Genomic DNA, 27,944 nt, shown 5'->3' on the forward strand with positions numbered 1-27,944 from the left:
AAATAAAGTTCAATTTCCTGTAGGCTTTTAATATACTCTAGAACTCTGTAATAGTTTTTAACCTAAGAAGTATGACAAATGACTCTCTAACAGTTTTTAATCCAAGTATAATAAATAGAATTGAAATAAATTAATAAACTGTAAGCAGTCCTCAAAACTTCATGATGTATTTTCAATTCTACAGCAACTCTGCAAGAATTTCAACTTCCACATATTAACAACAGGCTACATGAAACAGCTAGGGGTCAGAGATGTCTGATTTCAACAGCCTATTTCCTTGAGGTAAAGGAGAAAGATGAGGAAACACTTCTCATTAGCCACATCAACCTTTACAGTAGAGGAAGTAGTATGTGTCATTTCACAGGATGTACTCTACTTGAAAAGAATTTGTGACCATTTAACGTAAACAGAAGCCATTTAGAAGTGAAAAGTTCCTGCTCAGACACAATTTCCTCTTTCCATCCATCCTTGAAAGTAGCCATTTTTAGGTGAACTGCACTCTGACTTTTGAAACAGATATTAATATAACTATGGACAATAACTAGCCACCAGTAAACTATTTAATGGCCACTGTAAATATGCCCACACTTGATCAAATAAATCCGAACTTTTGTAAGGTCAATGCTGATTACTGCACACTGGTTCCCAATCTGTCCAGGCCAAGATGACTTTTCCCTGAGCCCATGAGGAAGAAGCACTCCACATGCCCACGTCCCCTCCTTCGGGATGCCACCCACCTATGACCTGACCCCTGCATGACTGCAAAGCAGACCCATCACGCCCACAGGCTCATACCAACCTCAGCATGAGCAATACAGCCATGAAATATGAGAAAAAGGGAAAAATAAGCCAGGAGGGACAGCAGTCATAAGCTGAAGGTGCCACCTTCCTGATGGGCAAGGAAGAAACAAGCTATGTTGTTTGAAATATTATATTAGAAAGTACATGTACTTACAAGGAACTAAGAAAGTCAGCTACTCAGAAGACAAGGGCAGAGAGGCCAAAAATAGATTAAGGAAGAATGTGCATCTGTGTCTGGCATAGATAAGCAATTGCTACCCTGCTGCGACCCCCAACTGAATTTAAAAAGAGGAACACAATGTGTGGTGCAGACCATACCACTTTCTCCTGAGGTTGGGGACGGTGGTGGGGTGGCAGCAGTCACGCTGTGTTTGTCCCAGACAGTCTCCAAGATACCTACCAAGAAAGGAGAAACTGAGTTTAAGAGAAAAATAAAATCTAACATATAAAAATCAGATTTAGAAAAACAATGTATTGATATATTTGATCAAGAATCAGTATTTAAATAACTGTCTCTATGTCTAACTGCTTTTTCTGGACACCACCACTTGGATATTCCAAACTCAATTTATCTTCCCCCATAAACCTGCCACTAATATTCTCATGCTCCTCACCAGTCAACAGTACCATCCGCACAATCTCAGCATCTGGCCTCTGCTCTCCCTGTCCGGCCTCACCCCCACCCCACACGCAGGCTTCATCACACTGCACTATTTACTAGCTGTTCCTTTCTCATGTGTTCTCCTTCTTAACCTCTGAACTGCTCTCCCCCTTCCAATCCAACTTGACCTTTCACCAGACTAACTAACTGCTACCTGTCTGTCTCTCAGAATTCCACTCAGCTGTCACCTCCTCCAGGAAGTTTTCCCTGCTCAGTTTTGCCTGCACATAAAACATACCTCTATCATAACTCTTAACACATTGTCTTTCTCCCGTACTAGAGTATACCTTACTAGAGGGCAGGGATTATGTTTTATTCCTCTTTATATCTCCTTACAGAACCTGGTATATAAGATGATCATAAAAGCTTTTAAAAATATTTTGTTCTCAAAATATTTAATATTATAACATGGAAAACTGAAAATATCATGTTAAGTAAAAGAAGCTAGACACAAAAGGTCACATATTCTATGATTCTATTTTTATGAAAAGTCCAAATAGGAAAAACCAGAGACAGATAATACACTAATGGTTGCCAGAGGTTGGGGTGATGAAAATGTTCTGGAATTAGACAATGTGATAGTAGCACAACCTTGTGACTATATTAAAAACCACTGAGCTGCTACACTTTAAAATGGTAGATTTTATGATATGTGAATTATATCTCAATTCAAAAAATTTTAGTGTCTGCAAAAGTAGGACACAGAGATATCAGACATGGTCCCTAACTCCAGAAATTTAACATCTAGTTGTGGATGTCAATGAATATGCTTTGAATGAATAAATGCTCTGAGGTTTGGGTTTCCCCTAGGGATTTGGGGGAGGATGGGGGGGTGGTAAATGACAAGTTTACTTTTAATCAAAACACTCTTATAACCAATTTTAAGTGCCCACCTCATGACGACTGCTTTTGTAACACATGCAGGAAAAAAAAAAAAAAAAAGTCCCTAGATATCCAAGAAGCAGCCTGAGTAGAAGAGCTGGAGACAGAAACCCTTCTGGTCCCTACAACATTCCCTCCAGCGCGCGGCTCAGCCTTGTGGCCCGACACCGCCCAGAACCAGCAGCTCCACTGACAGCACAGCGGGCACGGCCCTCGCCCTGTCTCCCTCGAGACACAGGGGCTCCGTTCTCTTCCTACCTTCCTGTCTCATTCTGTAGTTTGCTTTCTGTTTATTCTTACTCTTCACTCATAGTCACGAGGCTCTAACACAACAGACCAGATGACGAAGCAAACGCTATATACAACTACAACCTGGCGCACAGGGTGCTGACTCCACACCTGGTCTCACTTCCTTACTCAGAATTCGAAATGTTCACATCTTCCTCCTCCTCCTCCAACTTCTCCTGATTTAAATTCAAATCATCTTAAATAAAGTGCCTGCCACCCACCTTACTCAGAATGCAGTAATCAGCATTTCCATCACATTCCTGTGACCCTGTCTATACCACATTAATCATGGCTATAGTGAGGACCAAATAATCAAAGACTTTAAACGGAAAATAAATTACAAGCATTTTTTGAGACCCTGCCGTGTGCTAGATACTGGGCTAGGTGCTGGGAATACGGCACCACATTCTTTGTGTTATTACGTTCGGTCTCAGTAACAGCTAAGGCAACTGCTCAAAAATTCTGAGTGCCAGGGCCTGCACTCCGGGCATCTGCAGGCAGGCCTCTGCCTTCTGGTGCCACCCAGCTGCTCACCTGTCAGTAGCCCAAGCACTGTCTGCACCTGTTCCAGCAGCAGCTTTCGCAACTCCTCCTTCCGAGCCACGCTGAGGTCCTCACGGGGACAAGCCAGCTCTTCTGAAGTTGTCTTCAACATGATCAGCCCGAGGGGAGTTGTCACAGGGGACTGGATCAACTGCCAGGAAAAAGTAAGTTTCTGAGCAGAGTGCCTGGCTAATTAAGGTACAAAGAAGACTGACAAATGGTGAACCTATGAAGTACAGTCGTCCCTCGGTATCCGTGGGGGGGGGGGGTTCCCAGGACCCCCGTGGATACCAAAATCCAAGGATGCTCAAGTCCCTTATATTCAATGGTGTCGTGTGGTCAGCCCTCATACAGGAGGGTTCAAATCCTGTGGATACAGAATGTCAACTGCACCTCTGTGTGTTTAATCTTACATGAACAGGCTACATAAATCAAACCTTTAGAGAAATGACTGAGTACACTTATGTACCTTTTTAACCATTCAAAATATATTCTCATCTTATTTTAAAGACAGAATTCTAAATAACACCATGAACTTAAAAACAACAAGAAAGCAATGCTCTTTTACACCTAACATGACAATTTTTATACATGTCCATACTCCCAACAGAGCCTTGGTTACTCTGCCCAGGTTACTATATTAGTGATTAAGGTATGTGTAAACCAATTTGTGATATCTTTCCAACATTCAGGTGTTAAATCAAGTTTACAGTTCCAAGCTTTGAATGCTTCATAAGAGTTCAAGATTAAACATGTGGCAGAGCAGAAACACACATACACGTCATTAAACTATGATACTGATACGGTTAGGACTTTGCAAATACCTACGTAGCAAATTAAGGTACTTTTTCTATCACCTGCAATATCCACTATGCCATAGGAAAGTTTCCTTAAACAAGAGACAAAAAAAGGTACACTTTCAACAGCATAACACTACTTATACCTTTCTTATCAATTTCACAATATTCAAAGCATTTATTTTTTAGTTTCCAGAAACGGTAAAAGTAATCAAGGTACCATTAAAATCCTACTGGGTTATATGCTACAATCTATGAAAGAGCAAACAAATTGAAAAACTTGACCATTTTCTTTAATCATAGTTAACTTTAAATGTAGTTCATTCCCTGATAAAAATAAGTTTTTTATTTACTCAATCTATAAAATATAAGCCTTAGGGAAGAGGAGGTCAGGAACTACACCCAGATAGAAAGGATATTCTCCACTTCAAAAAACACAGGGCACTTTCCTGTCCTTGAAAACAACTCTTCCCATTGCAGACCAAGGAAAAGCACATCCCCGAAGAGCAGGACTCAATATTGAGAACTTAAAGAGAAATTCAACTGCCCTCAGCAGCAAGCAATAGTGTGTTGAAAATGCTCTCTATTAAATCAGCTAACACTTCAAGTACATCCTCCACAAGTTTTCTCTTCATTTGCTACAAGTTCGGGCTATTTCTAACATCGACTTAAAATTCAGATAATGTAGTAGGGGAGAAACAGGAAATCCCTCCTCTAACAATTTTTCTTTACATGATAACGTGAATAGAACTTTATAAGCATCCCTTTTCACTCAGACACCTTTGGATTATCAATCTGTATTTTAAAAGATTTCTATTACTTCTCCCCTTTCATTTCCTTCTTTCTCTTCCACCCCTTTTGTCTCTATTTTCCCCCAAGACCTCATTCTTACTCTCTCAGCTGGGAATGACTCATTACCAAATAGTCCACTGGGCAATACTTTCCTGTACATATGAAATGCTTCTGTGCTCTCCAGAAATAAAAAATCCCTAGAGTATGGAAAATGTATCTTAAAGGTCCTCCTTTCTCTCATCATTTGGGAGAAGGGAAGAGTCAGACAAGAAGCTGGCTGAAAATTATTCTTTACTTGAAAGAACAGCCTGATAAAATGTGTAATTTTCCTTCTCACTAGCTTTGTTTCCAGAAAGCTTTTTATTAAAAGAGTGTTTCCTTTCACCATCTTCACATACATAATTAAAGCTCATGACATAGGTAATCTCTGCAATTTATTTTAATACAGAATAAGCACCTTCAGGTTGCAAATCAATTTCAGGTGCTTAGTGTTAGCTTCAGAAATTTTTATCATACCAGCCAATCAGAGAAGAAACATCAAAATTCTTTCTATGCTTCTTTTCGATGCTTGCCCCTTAAGTATCTGGCCCCAGGCACAATGTGACCAGAAGTCCAGCTCAGCAGATTCCAGGACTCTGAAGAATAGACTCTAGAAAGGTGTGATGTATGTGCTAGTGCAGGCGGCTGGGGGAGGTGGGGAGAACAGGGGTCAGTTCTCACTTCAACGATTCCTTCTCCAGTGGCCTAGAAAGGCTATACCAACACACAGAATTGTAGGTGTCTTTCTGGGGCCCCAAATCAACTCCTCTTTGCCTGGTATGACAGTCATCATAATTATGGCATAAACTGCACAGATGCCCCAGGCCAAATGTTACAGAATTAAAAAAAAAAAGGCTATGCACCCCAGACCGCAGGCCATAATGGAACTAAGCCAAAAAAAACCTTTCAGATGGTTTAATCAACAGATCATATAATTGTGAAGTTGATTCCAGAACCAGTTTGGTCTTGTTTACCAATGCCTAAAGAAAAGATTTTATTATCATTATCAGAAATGTCAGCAATTTAGCACCAATCATTCTTGACATGGCTTTCATGCCACTGACTGGTTCTCATGCATGAATAAGAAGCAGGGAATAATACAACTGGAAAGAATTTTAAAGATCACTTAGTCCAATCCTCTCGTTGTACACAGAAGGAAATGGAGGCTCACATAGGAGTTACTAAAATCAAGGTGATCTGTGACAAAAATGGACACAGACCCCAAACCCACTGCCTCCCAGTCCAGTGCCCCTTCCACTACGGGGTGTTTCAAAGTCATGAAGGCTGCATGGGGTGAAAGGAGTCATTTCTGAAGGGTGGAAAGCGGGAGGTGGTGGGCAAGAGAGGAAGACAGCTACCCTTTTGAAATCTCCATGAGCACCTCACCTAAAAATGCTCTTCCAAATTCTCATTTATCATCATTAATCATACTTGATGGGCAGACAAGAAATGTCTGCTTTTCATCGAAGGAAATGATCCCAGCTGGGCGAAAACATGGCTTCTCCTCACTGTTGCCGACAAGACTCAGCTCTCTGTCTGGCTCACATTCCACTGCTGCTTCACACAAGACACACCACTGACCAACCCAGGATGGAATCCACTCAGACCCCCCCACCTTCCTGGTTCTTTCCATCTCCATGGACTTCCTCGCTCCCTCTCAGAGAGCCATGGAGACTTACCACAACTGCTTTTCAACTTGGAGTGAAAGGAAGCGTGTCAGAGAGAGCCAGCAAAGCCTCTGGCCTCCTAACCCACCACTGCAGGCTCCCCACCTCCTTGCCATTCCTCGGGTTCTTTCCACTGTTATTCCCTCTGCCTACAACACTGTTCCCCTGGAAGCCCACATGGCTCACTCCATCACTTCCACTCAGTTTCTGCTCAAGAGTCTGCTTCTCAGAAAAGGCTTCCATGATCGTCCCATCTAAATAACACCTCTGATAGTCACTCCTCCTCACCCTAGATTTAGTTTTCTCACAATACTTATACCTACCTGAAAGAATTTATTTGCTTATTGTTTACTGATGCCTCCCCCTTGGTATTATAAGCTCCATGAAGGCAGCTATTTGTTCATTACTATATCCCCAACGTACCTAGTTATTAGTACATGGCTGGTATTCAACAAATAGTTTATGGAATAAATGCATGAATCTCCTTTACAATAACAATTCAATAAATCTCTAGATAAATGAATCACCATACAAAACAAAATAATATTGAAGGAAGAACTTCTGTGCCACCTTGAGAGGTGATCCAAAAGAAGCAATATGGATGCTGAATTTTTTAAATTGCTGCATCATTCAAACGGTTTGCAGGGAGAGCAAGCAGAACATTAGAAAAGGGTATTATTCTGGAAGATTCTGCCGTCACTAAGACTATAACCAATTTTCAAAGAATTTTATTTCTATAATCTGTACATAATACCCATTTCCTACATACCCAGACTGCCTCGATAATATAAACATTTCCAACTTTATCACAGGAATCAAATGAACAAAAGCATCGCCCTCTTGGCTTTTAGGTCCCCCCATTCCCTGATGACTTCCAAATCCTGAACCCCAGATCCACATTTCCTAATGTCTCACCAGATGTGCACAGAAGGAACACGCAAATCTTAAATGCATTTTCTGCCAAACTGAATTCACCATCTTCTACCCAACCCCATTTCCTCAGATGGCCTATAAAATCTGCCATCTGAGCCAGGAACTTGGAAGGCATTCTAGCTTCCTCCTTCCCTCCTCCCTACAGCCTAGTCCCTGCCCAAAGCCGCCTCCGTGCCTCGCTGCTGTCCAGCAGGTAAGCCCCGGCTTGGCTCAGGCCCCTGGGCTCACTCAGACTTCTCCAGCAGCAGCCTTCCAGGCCTCCTTCGCTCCGGCCTCACCCCTCTGCAATCCAGACTCCAAACTGCTGCCGAAGTCGTCACTCCAACATAAACATGTGGCCACGTTGTCTCCCTTCTCCAAACTTTTCATTAGTTCTCGAGTGAGGACTATGAATTAAACACTGATGCCCCCTGCAAACGCAAAGCCCTCCCTGCTCTGGCCCTGTCCATCAGCCTAGCCTCTCACTCTACCACTCAAGCCACCACCTCACATCTCATCACCAGCAACACTGAAAACACCTCAGCTCCTTGAGTCTAAATGTCGTGTCCTCACTGCACTTGGCACAATACTTCGCTACAGTCATTAACATATTGTTGGGTAATTATTATTTCCATCGCTTTCTCCCCACTAAACTATAACTATCAAAGGCCTCATCCTGGCACCCAACACCTGGCACGGTACCTAACAGGCTTTCAAATACTTGCTGGACAAAATTTCACAAGAAGTTAACAAAGTGATTGGGGTTCCCATTCCCCACCTTCTCCACTGCACCAAGGTACAACACGTCTCAGGAACACAAGGTTAAGTGAATGAGATAATCCACCCCACAATGACCTCACCACTGCAGTTCCAAAATGCTCATCTTAAAAATCCTCTTCAAGACAAGAAAATAATTACTTCTTCAAACAAATTACTTACAAGATAAAGTTTCCATAGGTTATCTCCTTACCTGTAAAATGTTAGTAAAAAAGTCATGGTAGAACATGGGCCAATCTTGACGGCCAATGTCAACAATCACTTTGCAGAGCTTGTTCCGGATGAAGTAAGGTAAGGTTTTGTGGTGAGCCAAGAGGAGTTTGGGCAGGCAGCTACGGATTTCCATCTTATCCTGAGATGGGACCCCAAGCCACATTTTATTGATCAGATTCTGAAAAACAAGTATACATCTTGTAAGTTAACAATCTATACACAAAACAAACTGGTTTTCATCCAACAGTAGCTATCTCCCTCAAACAAGAAACTCTGCTTTTAAACAAAGGTTTGGAGCAATTTGGCAATGAGAATAATAAAATATTCAAATTTTATGATACAATAATCCCATTCCTAGGAACATAATTTAACAGCTACATAATTTAACAGAAACAAAAAGGTGTAGGTGCAAAAACTTTCTATAACACCATTGTCTCCACCAAAGAATAATGACAGAAACAACTTTAATGTAAGAATAAGAGAATGGCTTGGTGAATAATGGTACAACCACTTATAGGAATATAATATAAAGGTTAAGTGGGGGGAAAAAACAGAATGCAAAATGAAATGAGCAATATGATTATAATTAGGTTTTTTGAAAAAAAGTGTGCACAGGAAGGCAATGATTGGAAGAGAGTTGAAATAAATGAAGATTTTTAATGGGTATCATCCCTCCTCCCAACTGTTTTTCTTTAATCATCTTTCTCTTTAAATGATAACATGGAAGGAAAAGTTACATGTTACCACAAACGACCTCCCGACCTCACCTATCTTACCTTTTGGTGCTGAAGATGGAAAGGTGCCCTGGAAAACCTGACATCTTGACAAAGGCAGTATATGGGGAAGAAGCCCCTGAGATGGGTTACCACTATTTCCCAGCCATGTACACATCAAAACTAAAGTCTAGTGCCAATAACAAGGCAACGTGACTAAGAAATACTCTTCAGAATAGTATAAAAGTATCTGACAACTTACCTCAAAAACCGTTAAACTGTACATCATTACATAGTCATTCCTAGTGCTGGAGAGAAAATACAGGCAGAATCTCCAGGCTCCTATTTGCTGAGCAAAGTTATTAAGAAGTTCCTCTGGAAAAGTTAAATAGCAACAAGAGAAGGCTATGAAAATACACAAAATTAATACAAGGCTGGCTGTTTTACTATTTTTTTTTTTACACACACCTCTTCTACATAATGTAATGACATCAAAACCAACTACAAAATCCAGCTGATTCTTCAACATAGAAAGGACAAAGCATACAATATTTTTCTGACTCTGAGGTGACCATGAACGCTGACACCCAAATAACAATAACCTAGCTACGGACACCTTTTTTTTTTATGGGCACTATTTTAGGTAGAGAAACTTCCACTGCTGAAATTCTTAATCTAATGTGTAGACAGACAGATAGAAGAGTATCATTTTTACCTTACAAATGATGGCCAACCGGTAACTTACTTCCTCTGGGGTACAGCTATATGTTATCTCCTCACCACTCACTCAACACTGTTCTTACACACTTACACACACACACACACACACACACACACACACACACACACACACACACACACACACAATGATGGCCAGAAAAGCAGGAAAAGAAAAAATTAAGACTAATCTTATAAATGCAGGATTGGAAAAAATGCAAGAGAATTCAAGATGGCTAACTCCCTTCATCTGAGTTGGTTTTATTTTAAAATATCACCCAGGAGTCGGCAAACAAGAGCGGCAGTCATGGGAGTTGCCAGGAACCACCCTGGGCACCTCAAATCAGTTAGAAGTGGTTTTCTTCCTCCTGAGGCTGCTGGACAAACAGCAAGCATTAAGAGTCTATCACCGTGTTTCTGGACATGCTGCCCCTTAGTCACCTTGACCTGCTGCGCTGGTCATAAAATATAACACAGAGTGGGTAAAAATACAAAGGCAACAACCCTGAGAGATTCTAGGAAGCCCTTGGAAAAGCAGCAAGCACTGCAGCCCGTTCTAACCCTAAAGTCACTGCTCTGCCAGTGCCCTACAATTCAGGCTAAGTGCACCAAGGCAGTCTCATTATAAATCCCATAAAGGAAGCTGATGGTGTGTTCTTATGATTAAGCAAAAGTTTCTATGACTCCCAGAGGTGAAGTCCAACCAGAGAGTGATCTCTGGCTGGAAATGAGGAACGCTGGACTCTGTTCTAGACTTTGCCACTAATTCACTGAGTCTGATCCCAAGCAAATCACTGCTCCTCTTTGATGCTTCAGCCTTCTCCACTTTTAAAAATGACCAGACTGTCTCTTGAGGCTCCCTGCTAACAGCTCTATCTCTAGAGCACTTTTGGTGGAGGATGGGTGGAGCCCCTATAATAAAAGGTCTCCCTCCTTTCTCCCACCTAGCTAGGAAAGACTTTAGTTTATCCTAAGACATCAAAAAAGAAGCAAGAAGTGGTTCCAGCCCACACACTCAAATAAAGCTATGGAGACTAGGTACAAAAAGAACTAAGACACGCCTACTGCCAAACCCCCGGATTCTCCTTAGTCGGCATTTAAATTAGACTTTTGTAGCATCTGGTTATTTAAAACTATTTAAAAAATCAGATTAGAATAAAAATATGTTAAAAAGCTTCCACTTTTAATTCATGAACACTGAGGTGAACAACATTAGCTTTGCAATCCAAGACTTAAAGAGAAAAACAAAAAGCATATCAATTATAAGCTTAAAACAGGACTATGGAGAAATTAGATATAAGGGAAAGATCCTTCACCTCCTTTGATAAAAATCACCACTGATACTTTTACTATGAGGTACTTTGGTAGCATAAAAGTAACAAGAGGCTCACTCTGGGGGCAAGAGGTGGGTCAGCCCAACTGAGTAATAAGAGAGAACCTAGGGAAGCAAGCAGAGGGGATCTTCTAAGCCAGATGCCTGATCATCTACTGGGCTCAGCTTCCATCAGTATCCCCTGTTTATAAACTCTCTGGTTCCCTACAGCACAGTCCCTCAGAAAAGAAGGCATATACAGGGCAGGCCCACAAGAGACCACCACATTTAAAATTAAGAGATAAGAAGCTACATCCACCGGGAGCTAATGTGATACTCAAAGGATGCAAGGGAAAATGGGCTGCAGCCAAAGGTCTACTAGCCACCTGAAAATCCAAACGCTAATCAAGCTTTGGCCCAAGGGCAGAAGTCAGCCATAACACTGAGCTGGCTAACATGACTTAGAGAAGCCACGTGCGACAGAGAAATGGCTCTGCAGAGACCCGGAGACACAGAAAAAAGCCTCCAAGGAAGTGAAAGCAATGAAGGTCAGTACAGAGCAGCCAGACACACAGGGGAAAGCCTCAAGGTCTGGATCAAGAAAAACATTTTTCATCGTCAAGTTCAGGGCTTAAGTGAGGACTCAGAGAGAGAAAAAGATTACTCTAGGACTTCAGTGCAGCATGTCCCTGAAGCAGAGATCTCACAACTTAAATAAACCTTCTAGTTTACAGTATGCTTTAATGAATATTGTGCATGTCAGTGAGTATAAAATTCAAAAAGAGGTTCTAGAAGGTGCCAAGGTTCCCAGAAGACCTGAAATTACACCTACATCTCTCTGTTGTTTGAAGCCTTTATTCAACAAAACTTGCAGAATGAGAGCGATAACAGTGGCAATAAGGAAAAAGCAAGAAGGCCCCAAAGGATACACCCGTTAAAGGATCTCTGGGCACTAGATGAGGTTCAGGATAGACCTCTACACACCAAAAACATGTTTGTTTTAATGCTTTCACGAGTTTTTTCTTTAAATTAAGTCACAGACATCTTATAAAAGTTTAACATTGCTACAATTAAGAGCAAAGCAGGGGTAGGGGTTTCCACACATGGCCAAAGGAAAGAAAATCCATCACTGTGGATTATAGTGGGCTCTACCGACTACAGCCCTTGCAGCTAGGTTTGTAGACCTCACCAGCCACCAACCAGCAGGACTGGAGCAAAAGGAGCCAGAATTCAAGGGGAAACATGCAGGCTTGACCAGGCTGCCAACATCAAGGCTACCAACTCCTTCCTCCCCATTGGGGCCTTTTCGTTATAAACGACTCTTTACTACTCAACATTTCACTTACCTATCTCACGTTTTCTTTCATTGGTTGTACAGTCGTGGAAAAACTCTGTCATCAGACTTTCCAGTGCCCTGAGAGAGGCTTCTTCAGATGCCTAACAAAGAAATTTGAAAAAAAAATCAGTAGCTGTATTTTCAGTTCTACTGTTCCTCAGTTCCTTCCAGGTCACATTCAACAGCCATAGTAATTTACTTCCTCAAAACATCTTGGTTCAACATTCTTCAAATACATGATATAAGCAGAAAAACTGCAAGGAATTTCCCAGCTGACTCAAAACCCAAAGTTTTAGTATACTCTATAAATTCATGCTACCGTGCTAATCGATTTTCAATTATTTATGCTAAGGAAAAGAGAGCAAATAATTTAAAATTTAATTCTTGAAACATACTGAAAGCAAATTAACAGCCCCTGGCCCTGACTGAATAGGCAGAATGAAGAGATTCAGAAAGGTTAGGGTGCCCTATAGACTATCCGTCAACGTTATCTGCTCCATGTCTGAATAGTTAGCCATATTCTAATTCAGAGCAACTGTAGTCAAACTGCTGCATGGATTCCTGGGGCTTTCTGAAGGGACTTCAGGAGCCAAACATCCACTCAACTCTCAATCTCACATGAGCAGCCAACAGAGATTAAGGTGCAGCTAAGAGCCAAGCAGAGCAAGGACTCAAAATGAGACAGTACCTCCCACGCTCAGGCCCACAGAGAGCCAGACTCTCAGCAGAACCACTCAGGCGGAGAATAAGAGGAGAGGGACCCTAAGCCCCTAAGGCTCATCCTCTCCCTTTTCCATACGGAGCCCCAAACCCACTTCCTCTTCTCTCACTGAAGGAGGGGACATCAGGTGCAGCAATGAACTTGAGTCAACACTCCTTCACATAACCAGTCTGCAACAAGGTGAGCATTCGCAGGCCCCTCTCGAATCCTCACTGGCAATAATTACCTAGAGATGATCAGAAGCCAACAGCAGTTTTGATTTCTTAATCATCTCCTAATTTCCTTCTTCCCACCCACCTTCCCTATATCCTCTCCACTGCCCCTAGAGTGAGAGCTGACTATTAAAACTGCATTTTGAAACAAGCCCACAGGGACTTCGCTGGTGGTACAGTGGTTAAGAATCCTCCTGCCAATGCAGGGGACACGGGTTCAATCCCTGGTCCAGGCAGATCTCACATGCCGTGGAGCAACTAAGCCCGTGCACCACACCTCTGAGCCTGCGCTCTAGAGCCCATGTGCCATAACTACTGAAGCCCACACGCCTAGAGCCCGTGCGCTGCAACAAAGACCCAATGCAGCCGAAAATAAATTTTATTTTTAAAATAAATTTAAAATAAATAAATAAAATAAGCCCACACTCAAATGTATCACGTATCAAGCTGTAATATTACCAGGGGCCTCCACTTGGTAATGGGCTTTTGAGGACACTGAGGAACTTGGGCCATTTCTGTGGATCAACGAGCACTTCTTAGGACTGGCACTAATTACAGAGGCTGAATCAGGCTTGCACCAGCCCACCTACATCAACCAGCACATGTTAGCACACTAGACAGCACACGGGGGGCCACGTTCAAGCAGTGCCAGGCACGGCTGTCGCTCCCATGCTGCAGTCATGGTGACAGCTGTGCAATGACAGCTGAACTCTGACATGTTGAGTGATGAATTATTGTTTAATAGTTCTAGCACTTGTGAGTTTGAGGGACTTTTTTTTTAATTTATTTACTTTTATTTATTTATTTTTGGCTGCGTTGGGTCTTCATTGCTGTGCGAGGGCTTTCTCTAGTTGCGGTGAGCGGGGTCTACTCTTTTTTTTTTTAAATTAATTTATTTATTTATCTTGGCTGCATTGGGGCTTTGTTGCTGCGCGTGGGCTTTCTCTAGTTGAGGTGAGCGGGGCTACTCTTCGTTGCAATGCGCGGCCTTCTCATTGCAGTGGCTTCTCTTGTTGTGGAGCACGGGCTTCAGTAGTTGTGGCACGTGGTGCATGGGCTCCAGTAGTTGTGGCATGTGGGCTCAGTAGTTGTGGCTCACGGGCTCTGGAGCGCAGGCTCAGTAGTTGTGGTGCACGGGCTTAGTTACTCTGCGGCATGTGGGATCTTCTCGGACCAGGGCTCGAACCCATGTCCCCTGCATTGACGGGCGGATTCTTAACCACTGCACCACCAGGGAAGTCATGAGGGACTTTCTGGTCTGAATTTTATGATAAATATTAGCCCTCTGCTCTTTTTTCAAACCAATATATCAGTTCAACTAAAAAATACCCTTGGATTGCAAGTTACGCTTTTTAATGCAGAAATAACCGGAATGTGGAACAAAAATAGGACTGCAATCCTCTTTAACCTGTTTCAAGTTTTTGTGTTGATCAAAACAGCCTCACTGTTCTCAGTGACAGATTTTCTAAGTGTTATAAATTCATATTTCAAAATGAATTTGTATAAATAAAAATTGCTTCGGTCTGCTTCATTAATCAACTTGGTGTACCATTTCATTTGAAAAAACAATTTTTAAAAATGTTTGAGGGAAGATTTAAAAGAATCAAAGGAAAATCTCCTATGTTAAAGTAACTTATTGGCAAAGAAATAAACATAAATCAAGACATATTTCTTGAACCAAAATCAGCTATTTAGTCAAAATAAATCTATAGTTTTTCTGGAGCTAAAATAGGTTCCTGAACACTAAAGATACATCTTCAAGTCACACCTGCTACATAACTTATTCTTTTTTTTTTTTTGGCCGTGACGCGCAGCATGTGGGATACATAGTTCCCTGACCAGGGATTGAACCGGGGTCCCCTGCAGTGGAAGCGTGGAGTCTTAATCACTGGACCGCCAGGGAAGTAAGTCTCTCCACAACTTATTCTTGCAATGAATCATTTTAGAGTAGATCCTGGAAAAAACCTGAGCTTATCACATTCAAGCAATCAACTGTCAAGGTTTATTTCATATGGGTTCTTGAGGCAGAAGTTTGTGAACTTGACAATTACAGGCCATACATCAAAGCCTGCTGAAAGCAAGTCTCTGACTCCCCAGAGAATCCAACCCTATCTCCATTCCCGGTCCCATCAACCTCACCGCTCCCAGCTCTAACCCTAGCTAACATTCCCAAAGAAAGTGGAAAGACAAAAGTATCCACAAAAATCACAGGATGATAGTCTCACCTGATTTTGTAAATGATGGTTATACGAAAAAGGAAACTCTAAAACCTAATAATCCAGTGGCACACCAGGTGTTTCTCAGCAAGAAAAAATAACATGCTGTTTGCATTTTCAATCATTTCGATAACTGCAACAGGAATACCTACCCCATGGGGTGTTAGGAGGATCAAATGAAATGCTCCATGTAAAACTGATATGTAAACTCCACGAGGTTATCTAATTCACAGTTATGGCTGTTATCATTTTTATTTGGTCTCAGATACCAAATGAAAACAGACCAAAGCAAAACAACAAAAGTGGTCAGGCCTACTTTGAAACTGGAGATTCATGCCTTCAGGCTTAAGGGCTTTGTCCCAAACATTATCCAGTGGCGCTTTTTTCTAACTGGATTTCAAAACAAAACTATCTTGAGGAGAAGAAAAGGGTGAGACTTTTCCAGGATCATACAATCAGAACAGAGCTATAAAGACATAAAGGAGGGCTTCCCTGGTGGAGCAGTGGTTGAGAGTCCGCCTGCCGATGCAGGGGACAGGGGACACGGGTTCGTGCCCCGGTCAGGGAAGATCCCACATGCCACGGAGCGGCTGGGCCCGTGAGCTATGGCCGCTGAGCCTGCGCGTCCGGAGCCTGTGCTCTGCAACGGGAGAGGCCACGGCAGTGAGAGGCCCGCGTACCACAAAAAAATAAAATAAAAATAAAAGACATAAAGGATATGTTCAAGACCTGCAAATGGTTGAAGGATATTGGAGAATTAGCCCCATTTGGCAAGAAGGCCACTGGACCCTTTGCTAGCTGTTTTAAGCAGGTGGTGAAGCCAGAATCCAGACGGCAGCGGGTTAAGAAATTAGTGGCCTACTGAAGCCCGCGTGCCTAGAGCCCATGCTCCACAACAAGAGAAGCCACTGCAATGAGAAGCCCATGCACCCCAACAAAGAGTAGCCCCCACTCGCCGCAGCTAGGGAAAGCCCACGCACAGCAAAGAAGACCAAAAATAAAAAATAAATTTATAAATAAATTTATAAAAAAAATTAGTGGCAAGTAAGTATCAATACATGGGAATATTCCATACAGACTGCACTTTCAAGTTATAAAAGGACAAAGACATTTTAAAAAAAAACTGTCATGGTGTGGTACGAAGAGAGGTTTCAATTCAATTCCCAAAGGCTATTCAAGCAATCCTCTGATTAACTGATGAACAACATTCAGGATTCAGAGACACCTGACTGCTTCCCATCTTGGACTTGGGATTTAAGACCCAGATCTTGCAGAACTAAAAGACAAGGTTAGCTTAAAACCAAGCGAGGCACATTCACACACAAAAAAAATTTGTTACGTGACAGACATAAAATGCAAGCAGTAAAACAATAAAACTTCTACAAGATAATACAGATCATCCTCATGACCCCGGGGTAGGGAAAAAATTCTTGGAAACACTAAACATAAAGGAAAAGATTGATAAATCGGAATATTCATCAGATGGCACAATGAAGAGAGTGTAAAAGAAAGCCATGAAATGGGAAAAGATATCACCAATATGGATAACAGAGAACTCCTATCAGAGTATAAAATAACTTCTACAGATCAATAAGGAAAAGATAAATGACTCAATTTTTTCAACAGGCAAATAGTTATTAAAGAGGATATCCAAAAAGCCGATACATAAAACAAGTGCTCAACCTCATCAGTCATCACAGAAATGTAAATTAAAAACAAGACAGTGCTACAAATCTACCAGAATGGCTAAATTTTTTTTTTTTTTCCAGAATGGCTAAAATTTAAAAGACAGTAACAAGTATTGGTGAGTATGCTGAGCAACTGGGACATGCACACACTGCTGCTGGTGGGTCTATAAACTGTTATAACCATTTTGGAAAATGAACATATGCATACTTTATGATCCTGTAATTCTACTCCTTGACAATATATCCAACAGAAATTTGGATACCCCACAAAACGTACACAGATATTCACAGCACCATTATCCATAATATCCAAAAAGTCTAAAGAACCCAAATGTACACCACCATTGGAATGGACAAATAAGTTGTAGCTTATTCATCAGGAAGATATTATAAGACAACAAGAATGAATGAACAGGTACTTCCGTAAGTAGCGCAGTGGTTAAGAATCCGCCTGCCAATGTAGGGGACACGGGTTCGAGTCCTGGTCCGGGACGATCCCACATGCTGCGAAGCAACTAAGGCCGTGCGCCACAACCACTGAGCCCACGTGCCGTGATTACTGAAGCCCATGCGCCTAGAGCCCACGCTCTGCAACAAGAGAAGCCACAGCAGTGAGAAGCCTGAGCACCACAACAAAGAGCAGACCCCGCTCGCCACCAACTAGAGAAACCCCGCACGCAGCAACGAAGACCCAACACAGCCAAAAATAAATAAATTTTAAAAACAAAAAGAATGAATGAATATTGCTTCATACAACAACATGGATGAATTTCACAATGTTGAATTAAAGAGGCCAAAACACATCCTTCATAATGCGTCTTATATTAATTTTTAAAAACAAGCAAAACAAATCCATGGTGTTATAATCAGAATAGTGGTTATTAACCTCTGCAGAGGAGGGATTCTGGGATGCTAGTAATATTATGTTTTCTTGATCTGAAAGTTACACCAGGATGACTGTGCACTTTTCTGTAAGTACATATACACAATTTTTGAAACTTAATGTTATACTTATTTTTAACATTCAGGTTGGTATTTGCAGACTCTGATTTTAGAAATTGTGTTTTTCCTCTATTAGCACAATTATTAAGAGCAGTTGGGAGGCCTACAGGTGAAGTCTGAGCATGAGGCTCCTGGATTCCTAGGAATCATCACCGATTTGTCTTCAAAGCTGCAAGGGTGACAACAGAAAGTATTATAATCCCATAAGTCTATGCTTCCCCTGGGCTCACCTCAACAGCAAATTAAAATCCTTAGGATGATGAATTCAAAGTGGCTCAGAATACATACACTCTCGGAGACCTATGTATATATCTAAAAACTCTTTTGTGTTCCAAAAAGAGTTAAAATCTGCCAAGTGGAGCTTTCAACTATGCCTGCCTTGACTTTATCTGCATTTTTATTGCACTGCTCATGGTCCAGCAGTTCAGAGACTATGCTGTACGACTGACTCATTTATTAAGGAACTACTAAGTCAACCAAGACTCACAATCACCTAATAAATTATAAGAAAAATTGGCAAGAAGGGCAAGGGCCACATAATTTGAAATCTTCTTTGACTTTTCCCTCAATACCACTTCTACCAGGCCCTAATCACCCCCTGCCTAGATTGCTGTAACTTCTTTTACCTAGTCGTCCTGATGTCAGCTTTCCCAATTCCAATCCAATCTGTACTTCACTACCAGATAAATACTCCTAAATATCCATTTTCTGCCCCAATTATTCTAAACCTAGCTTTAAAGAGGCTTTGAATCTGGGCCAACTGAGACACTCAGCTATCCACTCAACAAATAAACTCAATATTCACTAAGTAACTGATACTGCATTAGGTCCTTGAGATACCAGGATGAGTAAGACTGTCCTTGACTTCAAAGAACTGGAGATGGCATGGGGGGGGGGCGGGGAAGAAGGGTAGAACCTATGAATAAAAACGTAGAATGTGATGGTCTACATCCTATAGTAATGACATATATATAAATGGCTTTAGGAGCCTAAACAGAACTAACTCTGTCTGAGGGAGACAAGAAAGCTTCACAGAGATGATAATATACATTGGGATTTGAAGAATGCAGAGTTTACTAAGAAGAAAGAAGGAAAGCATGCCTGATTCACCATTACTCACCACAGGAAGCCATCACTCCACTCTGAATACTCATGGTCTCAGAACAAATGTCTATTCCCATCCTGCATTTGCTCCTGGGTCTGCAATTCACAGTTCAACCTTCATGAAATTTCTTACGAAGTTTACAGTGCAGATCCCTTCCTTGTTTTCATCTTTTGTCTTTTCTTGTAATCGGTATCACAGAATTTTGCCCATGGCACTGTTCTCTGCTCATTTTGGAATGGCATAATGAAAGAGCACAGGCTCTGGTGTCAGGTTCCTTGGGTTCGAATCAGAATGCACCTTGGCCTAGTTATGTAACCTATTACTCTTTCTCCTCTTGTGCAAAACTGGGGATAAGAGAAACTAACACACGGGGTTGTTCTGAGGATTACATAAAATAATCTATGTAAGGCATGTAGTAAACCTAATGCCAGGAATAAAGTAAGAGTTGAAAGTCGTATCTGTAACTATTAATAATTCATAGATATTAGGCCTCTCTAACCAGAACATAAACTGTCTGGAAAGAGATTCTGCCTAATATGTTTGTACTTCCTGTAACGTCCAGTATGGACTGGTACTCAAATATTTTACAGACCAAATTCAGGAGAGTAAAAGGAACAAGTAGACTGTTAGTATCAGTTTTATTTTCTCAGGAATAATGGTAATTCCCTCCGAATTCAAGATACATATGACTCTGTTTAAATTTCCCCCTTTAAGAGCTCTGATCAGGGCTTCCCTGGTGGCGCAGTGGTTGAGAGTCCGCCTGCCGATGCAGGGGACGCGGGTTCGTGCCCCAGTCTGGGAGGATCCCACATGCCACGGAGCGGCTGAGCCCGTGAGCCATGGCTGCTGAGCCTGCGCGTCCGGAACCTGTGCTTCGCAATGGGAGAGGCCACAACAGTGAGAGGCCCGCGTGCCACACACACACAAGAGCTCTGATCATAATGACCTTTGCTCACAAGCACTCAATGAATACGTTTTGAAAACCAGGAGACTGCTAATAATTTATCTTAAAAACACTGAGACTGATGATGGGTAATATGGTGCTTTGTTTGTTAAGACACCTAGATGACAGTTTTCTCAAATCCTGATTAAATCTGTAATGTTTTACCTAATTGCCTCTATAACACCCCTCTCTAACACATAAGCTTTTTATAAAATAGATACTGGGGAAAAAATGACTTTTTTGTGTGTGTGTGGTACGCGGGTCTCTCACTGCTGTGGCCTCTCTTGTTGTGGAGCACAGGCTCCGGACACGCAGGCCCAGCGGCCATGGCTCATGGGCCCAGCCTCTCCGCAGCATGTGGGATCCTCCCGGACTGGGGCACGAACCCGTGTCCCCTGCATCGGCAGGCGGACTCTCAACCACTGTGCCACCTGGGAAGCCCAAAATGACTATTTTTTTAAAGAAGGTTTTTATCAAGCTTTTTGCCAGGAGCCACATTTTGTCTATCCTTCAAGGAGGTGAATCACATGAGCCTTCTGTATTCAGGTTCATGCTTCCTTGATAGTAAACCTAAAAAAATGACGGCGAGCATAGCAGAGTTCCAAGTCAAATACTCCTGTGGCATATCTAGAACAGTTTTACTACTCTATTTACTTATACATAAAGAACGTTTCTGAGAAAAGTGATTCTATACTAACTGCTGACCAAGGTTAAAAATAAAAAGTATGCAAAACATACCTGGTGTGTTACAACAGACGCCATTAGCAAAGAAATTCAATCTCATATAAACTCTGGGAGCTAACAGGATTACCATGGATGCCTAAACTCTCAAAAGAACACTCTCATTCTTCCCTATACCCTTCACCACTGCAAAGAAAACAGACAAGGGAAAAAAATCTCTTTGGCCTTTAGGCCTGCATATAAGTAGAGATGAAATACTAAGCTTAAAATAACACACAATGGGAATCAATGTGACATCTATCCATCCCCTCCTGCAGTCAGCTCAAAATGCTAAGAAGCGCACCAAGGAAGCCCCAGGCAGGAGAAGAATACGCAGAACAAGTCTTCTTCCCACCTTTCCCATCACTGCTCTTTGTGTCTCAACCTGCAGATACTGTCCTTTTAAAAAACAAACTAAACACACCATGATGAAGTAGAACTCTCACTTTATTTCTCTGAAAGCAAATTGGTAAAACCAGTTGAATCTTCAAAGTCTGACACTCAGAAGTGCAGTCACCCTGGGGGTGTTGAATGCTTCCACCAAAGACAGAGGGGAGACAAAGGGTACAGATATATAGTGAAGTAATTAACTCTAAAAGTTATATACTGGGCTTCCCTGGTGGCGCAGTGGTTAAGAATCCGGCTGCCAGGAAGGTTAAGCTGGGACGAAGTAAGAGAGTGGCATGGATATATATACACTACCAAATGTAAAACAGATAGTTGTGGGAAGCAACCGCATAGCACAGGGAGATCAGCTCGGTGCTTTGTGTCCACCTAGAGGGGTGGGATAGGGAGGGTGGGAAGGAGACGCAAGAGGGAGGAGATATGGGGATATATGTATATGTATAGCTGATTCACCTTGTTATACAGCAGAAACTAACACACCATTGTAAAGCAATTATACTCCAATAAAGATGTTAAAAAAAAAAAGAATCCGCCTGCCAATGCAGAGGACACGGGTTCAAGCCCTGGTCCGGGAAGATCCCACGTGCCGCAGAGCAACTAAGCCCGTGCACCGCAACTACTGAGCCTGCGCTCTAGAGCCTGAGAGCCACCACTACTGAGCCAGCGTGCTGCAACTACTGAAGTCTGCACTCCTACAGCCCATGCTCCCCAACAAGAGAAGCCACCGCAATGAGAAGCCCGCACACCGCAACAAAGAGTAGCCCCTGCTTGCCTCAGTTAGAGAAAGCCCGCGTGCAGCAACAAAGACACAACACAGCCAAAACTAAAAATAAATAAAATAATTTTTTTTAATTTAAAATTAAAAAATATAAAAGTTATATACAAAAGTTGCAAGGAAAAAAAATATTTTCTACTGGGCTTCCCTGGTGGCGCAGTGGTTGAGAGTCTGCCTGCCGATGCAGGGGACATGGGTTCATGTCCCGGTCCGGGAAGATCCCACATGCCGCGAAGGGGCTGGGCCCGTGAGCCATGGCCGCTGAGCCTGTGCGTCCGGAGCCTGTGCTCTGCAACGGGAGAGGCCACAACAGCGAGAGGCCCGCGTACCACAAAAAATATATATATATATTTTCTACTGAAGGAAAGACATGGAGAGCCACACCATGTTCCAGGAAAGCAAGGCCGGGGCAGATGCACTTACCACAACTCTACGAACACATGACTGGAACTAACTACTAAAGTTATACGTGTGCCTCGAAAGGCTCCTGGTTGTCTCACCTACAGCTTAAATCTGAACAATATTTGCCCTTTGAGAGTAACTACAGACGTAACTTTGAATGATATCATCATGCAGATACTTAATATTTGATTAAAACATATACTGTGGCTGTATCTAAACATAACTCTAATCATTAAAAGGCACCTATCTGCTTTAGTCTAAAACTACTATAAAGGTGATCAACTACAAGACATTCCCGCCCCTCCCACCCCCAGTATTTCTTGGGTTTGCAGAAAGTGCCCAGTCAGATTCTCCGTCCCTTCCATGAACAAAAGGATCTGTTTACTGCTGAGGACCAGGAGTCAGGAGCAGGATGACTGCCAGTCATCTGGGCCAGAAAGCCCAATGGGTCCCACTATGGTAGTGAGAAAGCCAAAGCAGTATATTCTGTCCCTATGGGGACCAATTAGAGGAAACATCTTGTACACAGAGGACAGTGTGTTTTATGCTGGGAAAAACCAATCCACCCACTACTAGACAAGCTATAATAACAAGAGGCACCAATTAGCTACGAATGGACAGGTGCACTGGTTTCAAAATTTTCCAGCAAATCTAAAGAAAACTACAGAGTCATGACAAATAACTGTCATTCCTGATTCTAGACTAGATCCTGTATTGGAGGGAAAAAATGCTATAAAGGACATACTGGGCCAACTGACAAAACTGGAATACAGATGGTAGATCAGATAAAAGTACTGAATCAATGTTAAATTAATTAAAGTTGACAACTGCACTATGGTTATGTAAGAGAATATCCCTATTAGGAAATATACTATCTAGGGGCAATGGACCATGATATAGGCAACTTACTCTCAAACGATTCAGAAAATATCGTGTGTGTGTATATGTATGTATGTGCATAAATATACATAGAGAGGAAGTGCAAATAATAAAAGCAATCATGGCAAAATGTTAACAATAGGTGAGTTTGGGCTAAAAGTATAAGAGTGTTCTTGGTACTACTCCTTCTTTGCAAGATTTCTGTCCAATTGGAATTTTTCCAACTAAAAAGTTTTTAAAAATCTCATCTGTTGGATTGGTACCCTCCACCTTGCTCCTCACTGCTCCAAGCTAGCTGGTCAAAGAGGAAAGAAAAAGTGACAAAAGAGTACAATAAGAAGGAAAGGATTATGTTACTCTCTCAGATGCCAGATTTATTATCTCACACTGTTTCTGAAAAAGGATAATACATAGCCTAGACATTAAAAATTTTGCATCTGCTGGTTGGACAAGAACCACATCCCACTAAGAGCTAAAATACATATAGCTTATACACTTACTTATTTATATTCTAGTCCGAAGGCTTTAATTAGACAGCCAAAGAAGCAAATGATAAAAATAGTTATTCTGCAAGAAACTGCCTAAAATAAATGTGTAATACAGCCAAGAACAGGCTCTCTTCACAATCCCATCTGCTTCTCTTTCCCAGGTACATATCCCAGGAGGATGAATGTTTATACCAGCATGCCTAGTCAATTAAACTCAAAAGATACTTAGTGAGCACATTTAACACAAGGCATGCTACCAAGAATTCCTAAAAGAGGACCACAGAATCTTAAGAGAGAAATAAACAAACCCCAGAGAACAGCAAGTCCAACCTCATTTTACAGATGAGGAAAATGAAGCTCAGAGTATCTTGCCCAAAGTCAGCCAGCTATTGGTCAAGTCACTGGGCAGGGCCACCAGAGTCCTTTCCCAGCGACGGCTCCTCTACCCCTTAAAGAAGCCCAGAGAAGTTCTGCTCCAAGGGCTGTGGGAACGATGAATGAGCTGGCATTACCCTGCATTTGATGAAATCAGGAAATGAATGGGTGCAAGGTTGATGGACCACCATAAAAACACACTGCAGGGCTTCCCTGGTGGTGCAGTGGTAAAGAATCTGCCTGTCAATGCAGGGGACAAGGGTTCAAGCCCTGGTCTGGGAAGATCCCACATGCCGCGGAGCAACTTAGCCTGTGTGCCACAACTACTGAGCCTGCGCTCTAGAGCCTGCGGCCCACAATTACTGAGCCAGCGTGCTGCAACTACTGAAGCCCATGCTCCTAGAACCCGTGCTCTGCAGCAAGAGAAGCCACCGCAATGAGAAGCCCGCGCACCTCAAGGAAGAGTAGCCCCCACTCGCTGCAACTAAAGAAAGCCCGCGTGCAGCAACAAAGACCCAACACAGCCAAAAATAAATAAATAAATAAATAAAAATACTGCAAATCTGAATCACAATTAACACTACAGCTCAAATGTAAATAATTTCATTTCACTGCTGTTACCACCTGCACCATTGAACAGCAAGTCTCTTGTAAACCCATACCACACCTTCCTCCTGAATTATTCCCAGAATGGCCTTTTAAATAAGTTAAAATAACATGTTTGTAATTTTGGCAAAAATCTCCAGGCTATATTACAGACTGTTGGAATCTGGGGGAGCATAATCATTTCCCTTCTCTCACCCTCCCTGGTTCTATCCATTGATATACAGTCTCAAGAGATCAAGTACAGGTCAAAGTCTAATGTCCTCCTCAGTATGGGTAAAGCTGCAACCCCTTTCTCGTTCTAAACTGCCCTGGCCCGCCCATGCCTAGCCACGAGGGGAAGGCGGGACACAGAGGAAGACAAGCTTCTCCTGAGAGGAAGCAAGTGAGAGGGCACAGGCACAAAGCTGGGCAGTGTTCTGATGCAGTGAGTGACCTTGCACCTCGTAGATACGGGCCTTGGTGCTGGGCTCCCCCCAGTGCAACCATCAAGAGATCAATCACTCTTGTGGGAAGAAAGAAATGCGAAGAGGGAGACAGGGCCCAGAAGACTGTGCTCCAGTACTGCTCCCACTTGGGGTACAGACGACAATCCCCTGAATGTGCACCAAAGCAGGAATGAGGGGACACAGAGAAGGTGCTTTTTACATGAGCAATGACAGAACTAACAGGCTGCATGGGAACCAATGCTACCACTGAGAGGTCCTCAGCCACAGCCTGGCAGGCAGAGAAAATACCAAGTGAGAGCCGGCCCCAGCTCCAGAATACAGCCTGCATAAATTTGGGCAAATCCTGCCAGCTCTTGGAGCATCCTTGGTACTAAATGCAATCAGGTGTGTGTACTGCATGTTGATTATAAAGCACTATGTAAATGTTGGCTAATACAGTAGCTCCTCTCTCACTACAGGTTTCTCTTAGCCCACCCTCATGTTTGGATTTGCTTTTATAAAGGCAAAGTCTCCTAAGTTGTCATCAGCTTGTCCCTCTCAATACACCCAGCACCACCTTCATGCTGTAATTCTTAATTTATGATCAGTCACATTACCCTAAGGCTCTCCAAGTATCACTGCCGACTGCCAAAGGGTGCTTATGTATCCCACACAACGTAAACAATGATGCCCACGAGAGCAGCTGCTGAAGGACCTTTGACGGTGGTACATTCTGCAGGAAGTGATGCTGCTACACAAGCAGAGATCTGCGTTCAGTAGGAAGTGACTCTTCCTGACTGGGGAGTTCTAAATGCTCCTCCCATCACCATAGATGACTACTAGTCACCAAGAAAGAAGACACCACATGCTCTGGTGAGAGCAACTCTCTCCACCAGGGACTATCCTGGGTATTGGGTTCTGCACAGCACTATTAGTCGATGCAATTTTCTTAAGTTTTACTTTCAATAGTATGCTTGGTAATCACAACTGTGATTTTTAAAAAGCTGTAACTTTTACAATATGGAAAGCTATCGTAATATTGAAGCTATTCATGATTCTCTTCCTCCACTCCACTGAAGATTCACTGGGTTAGAAGACAAAACAATGGCAGTTCTGGGGATGTTTTTTTAGGAGTGGGTGAAGTGGAGGTGGGAGGTGCACAGGAGAAAGGAAATGGATACTTAGCTCCTGTCCAACTGTCTGATCCTGCCAGGAATCCTGGCCTTGCTCACATCCCTGGATAATGAAGGGATGACTCAAGAAGCAGCCTTCTATCAGCCTCCAAACCCCACACAACAAGCATAATTAGCTTGAGACTGGAGCATGTAACCACCCTTCCTACAGTTCCCAACAGACCCTGCTAGGACATGGGGGAAAGGAGTGGAAACAGAGGTAAAGATAAAGTGCTGCTTTTGATTCCCACCTCCCAGCTCTGCTCCTTCACTCTGGGCAACAGCCCAAAGCCAAGGACTAGAAATTCCACACCATTCCACCTGAACGTGCCCTTCCACCATACAGCTGGCTGGGTACTCCCTATCCTGGGAATGCCTTAAAATGAATCGTCACAGCGTAACTGTGAGGGGTGTGGACTCTGGAGTCAGCCTCAGGTCTGTATCTGACCTCTAACTTTACCACTTAACTCTGTGCATGACCTGCCACAAAGTACTTAACGTCTCTGAGCCTCAGTTCTTCACCTGCGAAGTGGAGTTACAACAGCTCCCCACCAGGTAGCTGTGAGAAGTAAATGACATAACACAAAAACCCCTTGGCACCTTTAACCATAAATGAGCAGAACTCTTTCACTATATATTTCACTGATGAGTCAGTAAGCTTTAAAAAAAGGAAGAAACCAAATAAACAAAAATCCCACATAAGTCAACTAAATGCTCAAAAAAATTCCAAGAATGCCACCGTCTTCACTTTCATTTTTATAGTGATCAACCTACCAGTGCCGCACACAAAGAATAAAAGAACAGCACCATTGTCTTCCAGGCTTCTATTTGTGTTCGGGACAACATGGGTTGGAATTAGATTCATGATTCCAGCAGGAAAAGCTGTCTGGTCTTTTTTTTAAGAAAAACATATTACATAGAATCCCAATACATAAAATAGACTCCATCAGAGACTGCTTAATTAATGGGGCTGAAGGAGGAGAACACAAATGCCTATCCAGCATTTGGGATATCTCCAAGAAAGTACCACATCAAAATTCCTCAGAATTAAAGCCCTTCCAAAAAAAAAAAAAAAAAAAAAAAAAGCCCTTCCAGCTTCGATTCAGGTTCTACCAAGTCTGGCAAGTTTTCTTCAGGTAATAAATGGTTTATAAAAGACTGGTTTGCAAATTCTCCCTCAAGTATCTTTCAACTGCAAGCCTCTCACCACCACCCAGGGGCTTTGCCACCTGACCATCAGGGGTGATCAAGTCACCCCATCACCTGGCCCTGACCTGCCCCTTGGACGTCACCATCCCCATGCTCCCTCTTCCAGTTTCCTCAACCACCCTGTGCCCCAGCCAGACCCAGCTTCTCCACA

At 42.5% G+C, this 27,944-nt stretch overlaps 1 protein-coding gene across 7 annotated transcripts in view; it reads right to left on the reverse strand.

The window, feature by feature from the left end:
- XPO6 (exportin 6) overlaps window positions 1-27,944 on the reverse strand; it is a 122,108-nt gene that overhangs the window by 74,588 nt on the left and 19,576 nt on the right. For all 7 annotated transcript variants that reach the window (XM_060124311.1, XM_060124312.1, XM_060124314.1 and 4 more), the window contains exons 2-6: window positions 12,461-12,551; window positions 9,348-9,460; window positions 8,353-8,550; window positions 3,167-3,326; window positions 1,120-1,197 (exon numbers count right to left, since the gene is read on the reverse strand). In XM_060124311.1, coding sequence (XP_059980294.1) covers window positions 1,120-1,197; window positions 3,167-3,326; window positions 8,353-8,550; window positions 9,348-9,460; window positions 12,461-12,551 — 640 coding nt within the window. The remainder of the gene's footprint in view (window positions 1-1,119; window positions 1,198-3,166; window positions 3,327-8,352; window positions 8,551-9,347; window positions 9,461-12,460; window positions 12,552-27,944) is intronic.

This window comes from Lagenorhynchus albirostris, chromosome 15 (genome assembly GCF_949774975.1).
Source record: "Lagenorhynchus albirostris chromosome 15, mLagAlb1.1, whole genome shotgun sequence".
Lineage (NCBI taxonomy): Eukaryota > Metazoa > Chordata > Mammalia > Artiodactyla > Delphinidae > Lagenorhynchus > Lagenorhynchus albirostris.